Consider the following 15878-nt stretch of genomic DNA (forward strand, 5'->3'; position numbering starts at 1 on the left):
CAGAAATGCACTTTTCCTGGGCAAAAGTTACATACCGTAGCTTTAAGTGTGACAAAAACAGTCAAGTAGAGGAATTCTACAAAGGGGTAAAAATATTTAAAGAAAAGGTAACAATACCTGTGTGCTAATTAGCTGAGTCTCAAGCATCTCTTGGGTTGGATCTTCCGATTCCCAGTGTCCCCTGCTACTATGAGTCCTAGCTCGTCCATCATCATCATAGACTGTCCACCTAGTTAGCTTCTCAACTGTCTGATGGGGAAGCAAGTTTTCTGTCCGAAGCCAAGTCTACATCTCAAAAGATTTTTGCAGATAGTTGCAACTTATTCAACCGTTTATTTTATGATGCTTTGGTGTCAAATCATCAGAACAAATAGTTATTTGTTTAAATATTGAAAATAGTATTAAAGAATACACACCTGAGGGTCTCCAGTCATCTGGTTGTTTCCATTCCAGTGAAACTTTGGCTGGGCAATAGTATTTAATCCATTCCCCTCCATCAATCGTGCAACTTCTCGGTCTGCTTCTTCTTCATACAATGCACAGACACCTATTTTTGCAAAACTTGTCACTTCATTTGAAGAACATTGAGATACAGACCTTTGTGTGTGATCAGCCACTTCTACATCTGTATGTGCACACTTGGGTTGTGCTAGTCCATTGCCTAACATTCCCACTGACATCTTGCTAAATTTAATCTGAGAAGGTTTTAGCTTGTCTCTTGCACCATGTAGCACACTGACTCTGTCTTGGTTTTCTAACATAGCTCTACTGGTAATGTTCTTTTGTATGGATAATTTTTCTGAGTTGTTGAGAAACTTACTACCCCTGTTTTCCACATCTTCATCTGATAGCAAATTTTCCAGCAATGACTTTTTCATGGACTTCAGGAGACTGAGATCTGATTTGGAAGGAAGTACCAGTTTAGCTCCTGGCTTTGGGGGTTTGGCCTTGCAGGCAGTGTGTCCTCCTAAAAGAACTGTCTTATGTGTCTCAGCTGTCTTTACCTTTGCCAGTTTTTTCACTCTAGGAAGTACTACTGCATATTTGGCATCTAGTTCTTTATCGCTGACCACTGCTACTTCTTCTGTGGCATCTCCGTTGGTTTCCCGGGGCCTGGTTTTTTTTTTCTTAAGTTTGTTCTCTGTAGAAATTTTGTTTTTTTGACTAGCTACCCTGGTTTTACAGACAATCCTCATAGCCACCCTGTGTCTAAAAACTTGGTCCCCAGAACTGCTGCTGCTTTGTTTTTGCTTTAAGGTTTGAAGCCAGCTGGTTATACCAACTGCTTTAGTCAGAGCAGAAATCTTCTTCCGCAAGTTTATTTTTTGTGGCATTTTCTTTTGAATCCAATCAGTCATCTTGAAAAAAGGTGTTAATCTTTTTCTTGGGGGTATCAAATATAACCCTTCACCCACATCCCACTCTAAAGTTTCTTCATCAGAAATTATTACCGCCTTTCTCGTGTTGTGTTCAAGGGATGCCATTTTGGTTTTATCAAACAGTAGGCTCTGTGCCCTACCTTTGACAACTGTTTCATCATCCAGCTGCTCCAGAACAGCTTTGGTGTCTTCATTTTTTGCTTTTATATATATTATTTTACTTTGGTCTTCAGAACCTTTGTTCATTTTTGGCTTATGTTTCTCTTGTTCTTGATCTAAATCATTTTTTACAGAAGGGACCCTCGCATTGATTGTTCCTGTTATCTTTAGCATTAGTTCCTTATGTGGTGCATCTATGCTACTCATAGAAAGGTCTTTCAGAGGTTGAACCGCTTCTGTTAAAGAACAGGGTTTATTTTTCAGTAGATTCATGTTCCCTTTTTCTTTAGTTTTTTGTTTGGGTTCTTTCTCTACTGTCTGTTTAACTGCTTTTCTCTTTTGTTTTTTCTCCCTTTCAGCTTCCTTATTTGTCTTCACTTTTTTAAACATTTTGTGTGTTATTTTACAGGCTTAGAATAAGGCTTTCTACAGTATTCAAGAGTCTAGTGACAGGCAATATTTGTAGTGTCCTCCTGGATTAACTTCTTGTTTTTTCTTGTCTTCTTGTGCTCTGCTTTGAATCTCGTCTTCAGCCTTGTAACTTCAGTTGTAGGAACCCTTTCATTTAATCATAAAATCAAATCATCTAGAAAGACAAAAATAAAAAATACTAAGACCACAGATGAAAATGTGAAAATAAATTTAAAGACATCCTTAGTTGTTTTTCTAATATAAACACAAAGTCACAATCAAAATAACATTGAAAAGGTTAGTGAAAAACAGTAGGCTGTCAAACGTATATATTACGCTTAGAAAAAGCAGATCAGTACTCCGTTCCAAAACTTTGTTCTTTGACTATTTTTTGGCAAATGTGATCAGATCTACATAGGTGCAATGTTTGGCAAGATTTTGTGGCATTGTTTAACTGAACTTGAAAGCTGCAATACCTACCTCCAGAGAAAAACGTCAAACATAATCTACATTTTCAAAAAGAAACAGAATTTATCCATCACATCAAGTAATATTTAAATCTTCTTGTGCCAATAAAATCCTGTCCTTTTATGGTGCAAAAAATTACAGTAAAAAGTTGTTTTCAGATCAATCTAAATGTTACAAGATGCTGCAGCCTATGAACTCAGTTTAATTTAATATCTCTTACCAAACTTCTCAGGTAAAATCCAGGTATAGCTAGGAGGCAGCAGAGTACTCAGGCTTTTCCCCGATGGTTTTTGTCACAAATACAAATGTGTACCCTCTCTCAATAGTTCTGAGGCACACAAAAAAAATCCCACTCCCTTGCATTGCACAGAGGGTAAAGTATCACAAATCCAATACAGTGTGAGGAAAGGCCTGTGTTTGCACACAATAAGGATACATGTGAGCTGCTTTGGACGAAGCACACAAACTGCCTTCTAAATTATTTAATTCCATCAGCCTGGTCCTCTGCTGTTCATATGACCAGCTGATGAATGCTTGAAGAAAGGTGAGAGGTGCTGCTGGAGAAACTAACAATATGTGATGAAAGAGAAGATACTAAGACAGTAAAGACAGAGGACTGTTTTTTAAGAACTGTATAGTATTATTTTGTCCTTATGTAGTCTTTTATTCTTTTGAGGTTGTTTTTTTTTACACTAAGCATCCCCACTTGCTGCTGTGACACCAGAATTTCCCCACTGTTCAACAATATATACAGTGGTGTGAAAAAGTGTTTGCCCCCTTCCTTATTTCCTGTTTTTTTGCATGTTTGTCACACTTAAGTGTTTCGGAACATCAAACCAATTTAAACAATAGTCAAGGACAACACAAGTAAACACAAAATGCAATTTGTAAATGAAGGTGTTTATTATTAAAGGAGAAAAAAAATCCAAACCATCATAGCCCTGTGTGAAAAAGTGATTGCCCCCAAAACCTAATAACTGGTTGGGCCACCCTTAGCAGCAACAACTGCAACCAATCATTTGCGATAACTTGCAATTAGTCTTTTACAGCGTTCTGGAGGAATTTTGGCCCACTCGTCTTTGCAGAATTGTTCTAATTCCGTTACATTAGAGGGTTTTCGAGCATGAACAGCCTTTTTAAGGTCATACCACAACATCTCAATAGGAATTAGGTCAGAACTTTGGCTAGGCCACTCCAAAGTCTTCATTTTGTTTTTCTTCAGCCATTCAGTGGTGGACTTGCTGGTGTGTTTAGGATCATTGTCCTGCTGCAGAACCCAAGTTTGTTTCAGCTTGAGTTCACGAACAGATGGTCGGACATTCTCCTTCAGGATCTTTTGGTAGACAGCAGAATTCATAGTTCCATTTATCACAGCAGGTTTTCCAGGTCCTGACGCAGCAAAACAGCCCCAGACCATCACACTACCACCACCATATTTTACTGTTGGTATAATGTTCTTTTTCTGAAATGCCGTGTTCCTTTAACGCCAGATGTAATGGGACACACACCTTCCAAAGAGTTCCACTTTTGTCTCATCGGTCCACAGAATGTTTTCCCAAAAGTCTTGGGGATCATCAAGATGTGTTTTGGAAAAATTGAGACAAGCTTTAATGTTCTTTTTGCTCAGCAGTGGTTTACTTCTTGGAACTCTGCCATGCAGGCCATTTTTGCCCAGTCTTTTTCTGATGGTGGAGGCATGAACGCTGACCTTAACTGAGGCAAGTGAGGCCTGCAGTTCTTTGGAAGTTGTTGTGGGGTCTTTTGTGACCTCTTGGATGAGTCGTCGCTGCGCTCTTGGAGTAATTTTGGGAGGCCGGCCACTGCTGGGAAGGTTCACCACTGTTCCATGTCTTCGCCATTTGTGGATAATGGTTCTCACTGTGGTTCGCTGGATTCCCAAAGCTTTGGAAATGGCTTTATAATCCTTTCCAGACTGATAGATCTTAATTACTTTCTTTCTCAATTGTTCCTAAATTTCTTTGGATCTCGGCATGATGTGTAGCTTTTAAGGATCTTTTGGTGGACTTTACTGTGTCAGGCAGCTCCTATTTAAGTGATGTCTTGATTGAAAATAGATGTGGCAATAATCAGGCCTGGGTGTGGCTAGAGAAATTGAACTCGGGTGTTAGAAACCACAGTTATAGTATATTTTAACGAGGGGGGCAATCACTTTTTCACACAGGGCCATGATGGTTTGGATTTTTTTTCTCCTTTAGTAATAAACACCTTCATTTTCAAATTGCATTTTGTGTTTACTTGTGTTGTCCTTGACTATTGTTTAAATTGGTTTGATGTTCCGAAACACTTAAGTGGGATAAACATGCAAAAAAACAGGAAATGAGGAAGGGGGCAAACACTTTTTCACACCACTGTATATATATTTTAAATTTTCTATATTGCACCTGATCTTTTCATAACAGAACATACCCAACCTGTGTGAAATATTAAAGTTCCTTTAAATTTTTAGGAAATGCCTGAAATTTCTCAAAATGTTACATTGTAAAAAAGTTCATTTGCTCACAATTTTCAAACTTTTTGAATAACAACCATTTCCTTCCTCTAACTTTGATGGTGCAGACTTTGCACATTCCTTGAAGCAGCTTGAAAGCTCTCTTAAATGCAAGGCTGAAATCTCTCATCAAAATCGGAGTGAGTACTGATGCTCCACTTGCAAGCCAAATGCCATGTTTTCTGGAAGTTATGAACGACTAAACATGAAATCATAAGGAAAAAATCCGGTAACTTTGTTCTTGGTGCAGTTATTGATGTGCAATAAAAGTTTCACATCTTATTTCCAGTTAGTTTTCCGTTTGTGCTCCACAATCCCAAGCCTTTGAAGTGTCTGATTAAATCATGATTTCCTCGTATATAATATGGAGTCATCCAAGTCTGTACAACCCTAGTGATGTTGAGTTTTTTTTTTTAGGAGGCTAGATCAAATTGTGGTCCCTGAACTAGATGCCACTTGAACCAGACCCAAGTAATACAAAATACATTCTTATTACTGATCATTATACAAAGTTTGCTTTTGGAATACCAAACCAAAAAGCGAAGAAGGTGGCAAAGTGTTTGACAACTTTGTGTGCTATGGATTACTAGACAAATCAGGGACCAGATTTTTATGTGTCTGGTAATCCATAGCACACAATAAAGTTGTGTAAGGTGGTTTATTTGGCTGATGCAGCTCTTTCATTGCTACTCACAAGTCTTTGTAAACGAATGCAAAAGTGTGCCAAGGAAACGGAAGTTGCAGCATTTAAAACTTTACACCCTGTTTATTCTCATACAATAACAGCTCTGGACAGAGGCATTCGGGAACTTTGTAGGGTGGAAATAAAAAGTTTAAATTCAACATTTTAAATTCAACCTTAATCAGGTAAGTTCTTATTTACAATAATGCAGCAGTTCACTAGCATGCTATCGTCCTTGCTCAAATTATTTAAAAGCTGGAAGAAAACGTCTGATCTTATGCCTTTTTTAAAATTAGTGGTTGTTATGGTGAATAATGTATTGCTGCTCTATTGATTATGATTTTAACTGTGCTGGCAAGCAAGCTTAACTCAAGGTTAAGATGGAGGTAATGGAAATTGAAGATATTAGCTGTTTAACAAGGTAATTTCTTACAAACCTTTGTACCACAGACATGACACCAGACAAAAGGTCTTAAGAAAAACATATAATTGTGTATAAGAAAACTACAGTGTAAAATTTCATACAACTGAAAAATATCAGGTTTCATAATCAGTTTACTACAAAAATATATTGCAAGATGATGCTAAAACACCAAGCATTCAAACACATACAGTACCAAAATATTTTCTAGTGTGATCTAAATAGCAGCCGATCCCAGTTAAAATAGGCACAGTTGTCACATACATATTACAGTATATAACAATTTTCTATCATCACTTACAATTACATTCCAAAATCACATCAATTATTGCTGGCTTAAACAGTTTACAAAACAATAATAATATTTATAAAACTAAAAGTTCCCCCCAAAAGAAGAACAGTGTGCTGAGCTGTAGTGCACAAGTACCTGTGGTCAGATTACCTCACAGCTAACAGGAAGGGGTGGGACTGAGAATGTAGTGTGAATCCCCATTTTTTTTTTAACAAACAATCTTTTTTTCCCTAAAAAATAAGAGTTTAATTTAGAAACAGCCCTTTTTCCTTATCTTATGATTACAGAAAATCATAAATTCTGAAAGGGAGAAATCGTAAGACAACAAAGATCTACATTTGAAAGGCCATTATTAAAATTATGACCCCTAGTAAAACCAAAAAAACAGTAAATTAAAAATTAGTTAACTGCATGAACGTTATTAGAGAATGTGTCCATATAAAATTACCTAGTGTAGCGTTAAAAATGTGTGAAGGTATAAAGAATTTGGGTGAAAAATATAGTATAGTACATTTTTAAAGTATATATTTTTAAATTTAGGCATCAAGCTAATTCATGTGTATCACTACAATATACATACAGACAAATACTGGCAAACAAACAACAAAACCCATAAACATCTTAGTTTATAAGAAAACAAAAAACCACAACTTCAAATTAAATTTTTTTTCCAAACTTACTTTTACCACAATCAAGGTATTCATTGCCTCTCTAAGGACTGATCACAACTGGTTTGATGGACTCAGATTGTGGGCAGGAAAAGGAAAATGTTTAATATAGTTTCCAGCTGGAAGCGAGTCACCATGCCAAGGAGGCCGTGTTTAAGGCACAGGCAGGCCCTGGACTCGTCCTTCAGTCTGCTGCATCCTTAAGGCACTCAAACACCTGCAACACTGAGCCTTTGGGCCTCCATTTAAAATGGCTCTTAGAAGGATCAGGAATCAGTAGTGGTTGTGTGTGCCAAGCAGGAGGTTAGAGAAGCTGTGTGACTGCAGTGCACTTCATACATTTTAATGGGTTTATTCTCTAAGGAGACAAAAACAAAACTTAAACAGTAAATTACCCAAAATGCACAAAATACGAGAATAATTAAGCAGTCTTACCTGAGCAGTTGAAAACCTGATCTCAGGCAACAGCATTGTTCACATTATTCCCTGGGAATGCCCTTTAGACAAACCACAAAGAGTTTCAACCTTAAAACTGAAAGGCTTAGACTATTCTGTATTTAAGTACAGTAACATTTACTGAAGAATGAAGGAAAAAGCACTTTTTCTAATCTAAAGTACATTTAAAAAATATTCAGCGCTTTATCTTTATCCACATTTTGTAATGTAATTTAAACTGGATTAAGGTAATTTTGGAGACTTTATACTAAAATAATTAGACCTCAAATTATTCTTACCCGTGTCAGGGTTTATATAAAAGCCAATTTTTTAGTTCATACTTGTAAGGAGTGTGCCAAGAAGGAAATGGCAATACTCATCTCAGTTGTGGTTTTCTTTGAAAAAATAACAAAACAAAAATCACAAGAATAAAGGAGAGGATAAATATGTTATTGCTAAAAGGGAAACTGGAATTCCTGCTGTTAGTTTGATTAATATATATGCACCTCCTATTCATGATAGGACTTCGTAAAATGCTGTATGAGCTTATGTCTGCAGATAATGAAGAAATGTATTCAGCCAATTAATAGAGCTGCAGATGTTTGATGTATGGCGGGATCTTCATCTGCTTAAGAGACAATACATTCTTGTCTTGTCCACACGTTTATTCAAGTGTATCTTTTTTATTTTTATAAATATGGAAGATGGAATAGATAATTACAAAATGGGAAGAACTGATTTACCTGATCATTTTATTGTCTTTATCAATATTCATTTACTTAAAAGGAACAAAACACTCTGGAAAATAAATGTGAGCAACAACCAGGAAATGAAAGAAGAAATTGAGACATTTGTTGCATAGAATAAAATAATGTATATGGAACTATAACAGGACACAATAAAGTGAACAAGTAAGCACAAGGAGACACACTGAAACCAGGTAAAACCCCAGCTAGCCGTAGTTTCCAGAGTGAATGGTAAGAGTTTTAAAGCTGCAGTGTATAACTTTTAGAAAAGAATATGCTTCTTACATGTTTGTTCAAACTGTCAACATGCCATGAAAGTACGGAATTAAACAGTTATCTGTGAAAAAATGGAGCTCCTCTGCTTTTTCTCTGTGTTCCTAGTTCTAACTAGAAACAACCAATCAGAGTCAGTAGAAGTGTCTTAGTGTTGTTACCCACCCTTGTGTATGTGTATGCATGTATATTTTTTATTCAATTTATTTAATCAAGAAAATCCCATTGAGATTAGAAATCTGCTTTGCAAGAGAATCCTGACCAAGTCTGGTAGCTAATGTGCTAATGGTGGAGAAAACCATTTATTCGTCGTCATCGATAGCCACACTAATTAGTCTGAGCATTAAGGCTCTGCAAGCCTCCTGTTTTGGCCGGGAAATTACTGTATTTTACGCCTCTCTCCTGTCGTATTAGTATTTTCTGGTAATTTTTCAGTATTGTAACATAATATTTTCAAATAAGAGTTAATGTGCCTCTCCAAACTGAATGAAGTCACTAGCCTCGCGAAAACTACCACCTGCAGTACCCGGGGAGGCAGTTCTCATAAGGCTAGTGCCGACAGTGGAAACAAACCAAGTGTTGTGCCAAAAAGTGATGGTCTGCCAAATACACCTGCCAAACAAAGATGGCCTCACAGTTAGGTTTTAGACGGTGGGGTGTAACACAGTTAGGTGTTACAAAACTAACTGTTAATTGAAAAGCAGGACAATTTTGTAAGTGTTTGACAGGCAGTTATTGTGAAGTCAAATCAGAAAAAAAAGAGTAAAAGAAAAAAAAAAGGGAACAAAAAAGTCATGTGCTTCCACACGGACCTAAAAGAGGGACGGACAAGGAAAAAAAGAGAAGACGGAAGAGAAAGCCGCCAAACAAAGAGGGCAGGAGTTTGCGGACTGTTTGAATCACAGATCCAAGTCAACCTGTGTAAAGCTGGATGATCTTGTAGATGAACAGAGAGGCAGCCGGTAAGACATGAGCTGTATTGTTATGAGATCGGACCGCAAAGTTGTCTACATTCCTACGTTCCAGTTTGGCCGATCAGATCATTAACACCTAATAGTGACAGCCAAACTGAAGTGGCGCTGACGCTTGCCGTTCATTGATTGATGGACTTTTATGATTGAATTGTTTATTGTATTGTTGAAATGGATTTGGGTACCGAGTTCAATTGTTAATTAATTTATCATCTACTTGAATAATTTAAAGCTAAATTTATAATAAATATTTATTATTAATGTTGGGAAGCAGATGTTTGTATGTTAAGAAATGTATGAAATGTAAATATAAATATTAACTTGAAATGAACTTTAAAGTTAAGTTTAAAGTTAACATAAGTCTAGTTACTTGTGTATTTAATTTTGATTACTTTATATGTTTAATTCGTGATGGGTTGCTTGGTATTATCTAATTTGCCATTTCCTTTGCATTTGAGTGAAATTAATTTATACAGATTAGTAATTATTATTTTTTGGGTTTGTTTAAAGGTTTTTATCTGCACTTTCTGGATCAACGGTGAACATGTCCATACACTGTAAAATAAATGGAAGTAAAAGCAAGGAAAACTATTTGGTCCTTCGAGTAAATCCCTGACATTAAGAGTCTGCATGGGATCATCCATCCCTTTTCAAGTGGGGAATTTGCACAGTTTAAAAAGAACTTATTTTAAATTTCTTGTAAACCTGCCTTACAATGTAAGGGATACTGGACCTCCATTGGAATGGTGGGACGACTCATAGCAGGTGGTGGAAAATTTCCCTTATTTTTAAATCCAAAACTTGACAGGTATGTCAGGAAGACAGCAGAGCCTGCTAGCATAGCAGGTAGCATAGAGCGCAAGGAGGAGAGGGATGAGCAGCATGCATGTGAGGGTGATTAACAGCACTCCTCCAAGCTCTGATTTGTTGTTTCTAGATAACACTCAGAACCCTGAGAGAAAGCAGAACTTTATGTGAAATACATGTGTGAAAAAAAATGTTTATAAAAGCTACATACTGCAGTTTTAAAGTAGAGGTACAAGAAAATAACCACAAGAGTTCTCAAAACTATATCAAAGTTGAAGACAACTTCCCAAGCGTGACTACATTAAAAATAAATGGGAAGAACATGTAAATATAGAAATATCTTTTATATCCATGGATACAGAATATTAAATATAGAAACTCTGCAAAAAAAAAGCTTATTGTTGAGTGCACTAAAAGTCTGGAGGCTAAAAAAAATATCAGAATGTTTGGCTGGAAGAGTTGTATTCGCTTTTCCATATAGTGAAGAATCCCAAGTTTTGTTTAAAGTTTTGGTTTGTCTTAAGTTGAATTAAAAATCTTAAACAGTCTCTAGACTATCAATGTTGGATTTTTCAGATAATTTACCAAATCCATTATAAACTTTATTTGCCACCCAGTACCACCAGCAGATATCACTGCAAAAAGTTGGTGCAATGCCGTTAGTCTCACACATTTTTTTTATTTTTTAGCCAGCCTAAATAGATTTACTCATATTTTGAAAGTAAACAACAAATTATCCTTTAAGAAAATACTAGTGACCATTGATTGCTTCTAAAAGTAAGATTGATGGATTCAGGAAAGATACTTACATCTGGTCACCCTCTAAAGACTTTTGGATCTCCAGTAGAACCTCTGGGAAAAAGACATTAGACAAGTTAAATCTTTGTGTTAGTCCTGGTTAGTCACAGAGGAAAGCTTCTCACTATACTGGAAGTAAATTAAACATTTCTTGGGAAAAAGGTTTACTCTTATTGCCAATATGAAAAGCACATGCTTCAATATATACCAAAATAAGAATAAAAAAGGGTAAGCTAGGGAGAAATGGATTCTGCATTGAGGAATTTTAAGTTCCATGTTTCATCACACGCTTCACTATCTCAAGGACTTACTTTCATCATTCAGCAACGCATGCTCCATAACACGTCTAGCTGCACTTTCTAGAACACACAATCAGACAAATAGAGGATCCTTTACTTTAGTACAGTCACAAGCATGATGAATGTATGACATTAAATAAAAAGAACTCTTGAACAACCACATTAGTCAACAGCAACAACTGACTCTACACTACACCCAGACACACAGTCATTAGAAGCCAAATGCCAGTGCAGAATTGGTGTGTGAAATTAAATTACCTGCATCCTCAGTATCTTGTGTACATCTAGACGAAGAAAAAAGACAAATGTGTATGTGATACACACTGAAGCAATGAGCTAGAAATCAAAAGGGAAAATAGGGAGAGAGCATGTACCTGAGGGCTGATGAGGCTCCTTCAAGCTTTGGTTGGTGTTGGTTAGAAAAGACTGGAGGAAGAGGAGCTTCAACCAGACAGCGAGGTTCCACCAGGTAGCGAGTTGACAAAGAGAATCGTTCAAACTCAGATGGAGACATCAGGTAAAAGCCTGTAAAAGGGCAAGTTCTTAGTGATTAGTAGGCCCTAACAGCAGTTTTCTTAAGACATTTCAGAATTCTACGTTCTTTGTTCTGTCAACGGTTTTTGGCCAATACCATTTTTTTCTCTGAGAACTATAATATACATTTTAGGTCTTGCAGAGCTTCCCAACTATGAAGGAGGAAGGCTTAATGTATCTTTGCTCACCCCAGCTATCCTCATTACAGATTACTGCCATCAGCCCACAAATGCATGGAGAAAACATGCAACACAAAAGGTTACAAGAATCCATTGGTCCCCGTTAGTGTTAACCTCAATAACAAAATCTGAGATGATAAACTGATAGACTACTACAGCCTCTGTCTATAATACACACTGTACTGTGTGTATTATGGATGTCACAGTTATTGTAATTTTTATTGTGTTTGTAAATAAATTTATCTGCATTCTTTGTTTGTTGTCCTTTAGAGACAATAAAGTTTCATTTTCAGATGTGTGGTTATTTAGGAATTGATTGTGATTTTCCTGGGAGGATGCTAACTTCTGAAGTTGATCCTTTTACTGATCTGTTCAATTTCAGCAGTCATCTGTAGACTGTGCATAGAATATGTAATGAGAAAGGTCCAGTTTAGCCTAAGAAGTTTCTTTTTCCATCTTGGTTTCAGAATGTTCCAATTCTGGAATGTTTTCTTCTCTAGGATAACTTTCCTTTTTTTTTAAATTTGTGTTTTGTGCTCTAGTGGCCTTTATTTGAAGGTAGTTTGACAGGAAGGAGGGTTATGAGAGAGGGGGAAGACATGTGACAAATGTCACCAGGCCTGGAATCGAGCCTGCGACCACCGGCATGAGGACTAGGGCCTCAGTACATGGGTTGTGCTTTGCCCCTGCGCCACCACAGCACCCCCTCCAGGATAACTTTTTAGTAAAAGTTACATACTACAGATTTAGTTATTTCTTAACAGAATGTTGTCAAATTTAATACCATCTAGATGATAACCATTGACAAAGTCTCATCAATGGACAACGTACTAAATACCAAGTGAATTTGTACACACCTTAATTATTTGGCATATATTAGAATTTAAAAAGGAAACAGCATCTCAGGTCAAAAATCAATAGAGAGAAGCACGTTTACCCTGGCCTTGCTTGGTGAAAACACAGGAGGCGATGCCACTGACATCCTCCCGTCGGATGCAGGGGTACCTAATCTGCATTTTAATATGTGGGAGTGACAACACATGCACGTCACCCTGATTGGTCAGAAAAACCAATCCGCTCTCCCCATAGTCCTCCGTTCGGTTGCTGCCAAACCAGGCCAGACCCGCTCTCCGCACCCTGGACCCATCCACAGCAGTCAGCTTAAGCTTCATCTTAGAGCTCAACTTTGGCAGAGTGAAAACCTGAACACACAAAAATACAGCAAAACTTTCAGCAAAAATTTTGAAAACAAGTCGCTATACATCCAGTTCTAGTTGTAAGCAGATCAAATATTTGCACTAGAAATAATAGTTATTTTTAATCAAGCAAAAAACATTTTTATCTGGAGCTGAGTTTCAGTAAAAATAAAAGGGATGGAGTGACCAAGTTTACAAAGCTGGACAACTAAACTGTACTTGAAACGTTTGTAGTTTTCTATTTGAGAAGATCAATTTGTAAAAGAAAAGGGATATAAACATCCCTCTTAATGAATGGTTCACTGTTGATTAAAAAGAAGGCGAGCAAATTGGTGGTATGAAGGAATATTTCCAGCATGACTGGAACAGTTTGGTAAATGGATTACAGCACTCACTGAGAAGCTATGTGCCAACTAAAACTGGTACAGCTAAGTTAAACACGGAAAATGATAGGTAAGTCCAGTTTCTGATTAATGTTAGTCTGACCACATATCCCTGGTTCTGCAACTAACTTTCACCTCCACGAGGAGAAATGTTCTGTCACTATTAAACTGCTCATCCCACATATTTTAATTCACAATGAAAAATAAATTAATGCAAAGCACACACTCATATGGTGAGGAAAAATGTATGTTTCAATTCAATTGCCCATTGAGATCATAAGATATAAAGAGCATTGTGAATAAAATCTATTATTTTTATTGTTAAGTTTATTTGTATAGCACCAGAGAGAGAGGGAAACAGCATATTACAAAATCTAATGCACATTTTTGGCTCAGCTCTTTGCACCAGGAAAGATCAGTACTGCGCCTGCATCACTGTAGACACAGCACCAATCTGCCAATTGATACCCCGCAACAATTTTTCTCATTTATGAACAAGACCTTGAGATATTACAACTCCTACAGTTGGGGCAGGATGTGGTGGAGGGACTACGTTTCCCGGCTGGCCTGGGAACACCATGGGATTCCCCGTAGGAGCAGGCCCAAGTGGCTTGAGAGAAGAAGAGAAGTCTGGGTCTACCTGCTTAGGCTGCTGACCCACAACGCAAAATCAGATAAGCGCCATATGATGGATGTAAGGTGCGTAAAAATCACAGCATGACAAAAATAATTATGATTTTACTGTCCCATTATTACTTGCCAAACCAAGAATCATTGTCAGCTACACAGCTTTCCATTTCTCTTCTCCTTACAAAGGCCGCTAAGTTTAACTGTGCATCATGTGTTCCCCTCTGACCTTGAACTGCTCCTCAGAGATGACCAACACATGGTGTGAGCCAAGCAGGTCAGGTGAGCGAGCCAGGTCATGGGCCGTCTCTAAAGGTTCAGGCAGAGGAGCCCCGTGACCATCCAACACCACAATCCCAACCACTGGGGCACGGTGCATCAGCTGGATCTCCTTAGCTGAAAAAATGAGATAAGTGTTATACAGCCAGAGGTAAGAGAGGACACACTGCAGTTCTGTAAAAACACTCACCTGGCTGTGCAGTAAGAGCTTCATCTGCTCTGTGCTCCGCAGGAGGGATGTAGAGAATGTATGCAAACACTGTTCCACCGTTAGTCCCTGCCCACAGGGAGGGGGTGTTGTGTGAACCTACAAGATGATGACAAACCACGTATTAAAACCAACTGAACAAGAATGTCATACTTCTGGCTATTGCATACGCAGTCTCCTCCTCTTTGTCAGTAAGTCTAAGGTCTCGCCTTCCTTTCAATTGGCTGGATACATGAATTCCAGCCAATTGAAGTCATAAATGTACTTTCTACAGTCTCCAAAACAACCAACACCAAACCAGTGTCGTCGTGCATAAACAGAGCTTAATTTCATCAGTGTTTGGGATCAGTACTTACTATCTGACAAGAAGGTGTCAGCGAAGTATAGAGTTCGAACAAGGCCAGTGAAGGAGTCATCTGAGGACCGAGCTTCAATTTTCCTCTGGACAGGAGCCAGCTCCATCTCGGCCAGTTCAGCCTCAAGACGAGCGTTTGCCTCCTGAATCTATGTAGGAAGAAATCTCAGGTGTAGAGAACAGCAAAATGCTATGCTGGATAAAATAAAACAGTGTTGATCCAGTTAATGCTACCTTGTTGGTATTGCTGATGTGATGTTTTCTCAAGGAAACTCTGCTGCGTCTGATTCTTCTAAATGACTGTCGTAGGGACTTCTTTATGCTCTTTACTCTGGACAGAGGTCCTTCCATTGCGAGCTGGTCACTGGGATTTAATGTGCACCTGTAATTTAAAGAACCGACAGAAACGTGAACAATAAAATTTCCTTCAAAACAAACTAACCATGAGAACCGCAACAGGTGACATTCGAACAATAAGAGAGCCACTAAACAAAGGGAATGCATTGATAACAACAACGCTGCCTGTAATACGAAAACAATAATTATTCAATGTTGGAAAATTAGGAGTGTGTTCTGTTGTGACTGTATAAGGTAAGGTAATTTTATTTATATAGCACATTTTCAGCAACAAGGCAATTCAAAGTGCTTTACATAAGTTAAAAGGAAATACAAACAAAATAAACCAAAGGAAAGAAAAATGAGGAAAGAAAACTAATCTAATGTATGTATACTAAGTACTTCTGTTCAGGGTTGCTAAGTATCTGATTCCATTTTTAAATAGTGAGTACTCTACAATAAA

The 15878-nt window shown here is 37.6% G+C and overlaps 3 protein-coding genes and 1 long non-coding RNA gene across 4 annotated transcripts in view; 1 reads left to right on the forward strand and 3 right to left on the reverse strand.

The window, feature by feature from the left end:
• Positions 1-199, reverse strand: part of myo15b (myosin XVB) — a 192967-nt gene extending 192768 nt beyond the window's left edge. Inside the window, exon 1 of the mRNA XM_081600474.1 lies at positions 118-199. Within this exon, the coding sequence (XP_081456600.1) occupies positions 118-147 (30 nt within the window). The 5' untranslated portion in view covers positions 148-199. The remainder of the gene's footprint in view (positions 1-117) is intronic.
• Positions 200-388: 189 nt separating this feature from the next.
• Positions 389-3396, reverse strand: LOC145549085 (uncharacterized). The gene has a single exon (XM_081600475.1). It carries the CDS (start codon positions 1926-1928, stop codon positions 402-404), a length of 1527 nt encoding a protein of 508 aa, XP_081456601.1. The 5' UTR covers positions 1929-3396; the 3' UTR covers positions 389-401.
• A 2682-nt stretch (positions 3397-6078) lies between these two features.
• Positions 6079-15878, reverse strand: part of llgl2 (LLGL scribble cell polarity complex component 2) — a 107459-nt gene continuing 97659 nt past the window's right edge. The window contains exons 17-27 of the mRNA XM_008438116.3: positions 15314-15461; positions 15081-15228; positions 14707-14823; positions 14467-14633; positions 12969-13233; positions 11693-11843; positions 11577-11602; positions 11331-11378; positions 11031-11073; positions 7425-7486; positions 6079-7347 (exon numbers count right to left, since the gene is read on the reverse strand). Of these exons, the coding sequence (XP_008436338.1) occupies positions 7447-7486; positions 11031-11073; positions 11331-11378; positions 11577-11602; positions 11693-11843; positions 12969-13233; positions 14467-14633; positions 14707-14823; positions 15081-15228; positions 15314-15461 (1153 nt within the window). The 3' untranslated portion in view covers positions 6079-7347; positions 7425-7446. The remainder of the gene's footprint in view (positions 7348-7424; positions 7487-11030; positions 11074-11330; positions 11379-11576; positions 11603-11692; positions 11844-12968; positions 13234-14466; positions 14634-14706; positions 14824-15080; positions 15229-15313; positions 15462-15878) is intronic.
• LOC145549086 (uncharacterized) overlaps positions 9305-15878 on the forward strand; it is a 29803-nt gene continuing 23229 nt past the window's right edge. Inside the window, exon 1 of the long non-coding RNA XR_014085034.1 lies at positions 9305-9405. This is a non-coding gene — a long non-coding RNA (uncharacterized LOC145549086). The remainder of the gene's footprint in view (positions 9406-15878) is intronic.

The sequence above is a fragment of the Poecilia reticulata genome, chromosome 19, assembly GCF_904066995.2.
Source record: "Poecilia reticulata chromosome 19, P_reticulata-male-v2, whole genome shotgun sequence".
In the NCBI taxonomy this organism is placed as follows: Eukaryota; Metazoa; Chordata; class Actinopteri; order Cyprinodontiformes; family Poeciliidae; genus Poecilia; species Poecilia reticulata.

Bases quoted from the DNA above. Each gene is read 5' to 3' on its own strand.
- LOC145549085 (XM_081600475.1), bottom strand. From the start codon at position 1,928: ATGTTTAAAAAAGTGAAGACAAATAAGGAAGCTGAAAGGGAGAAAAAA.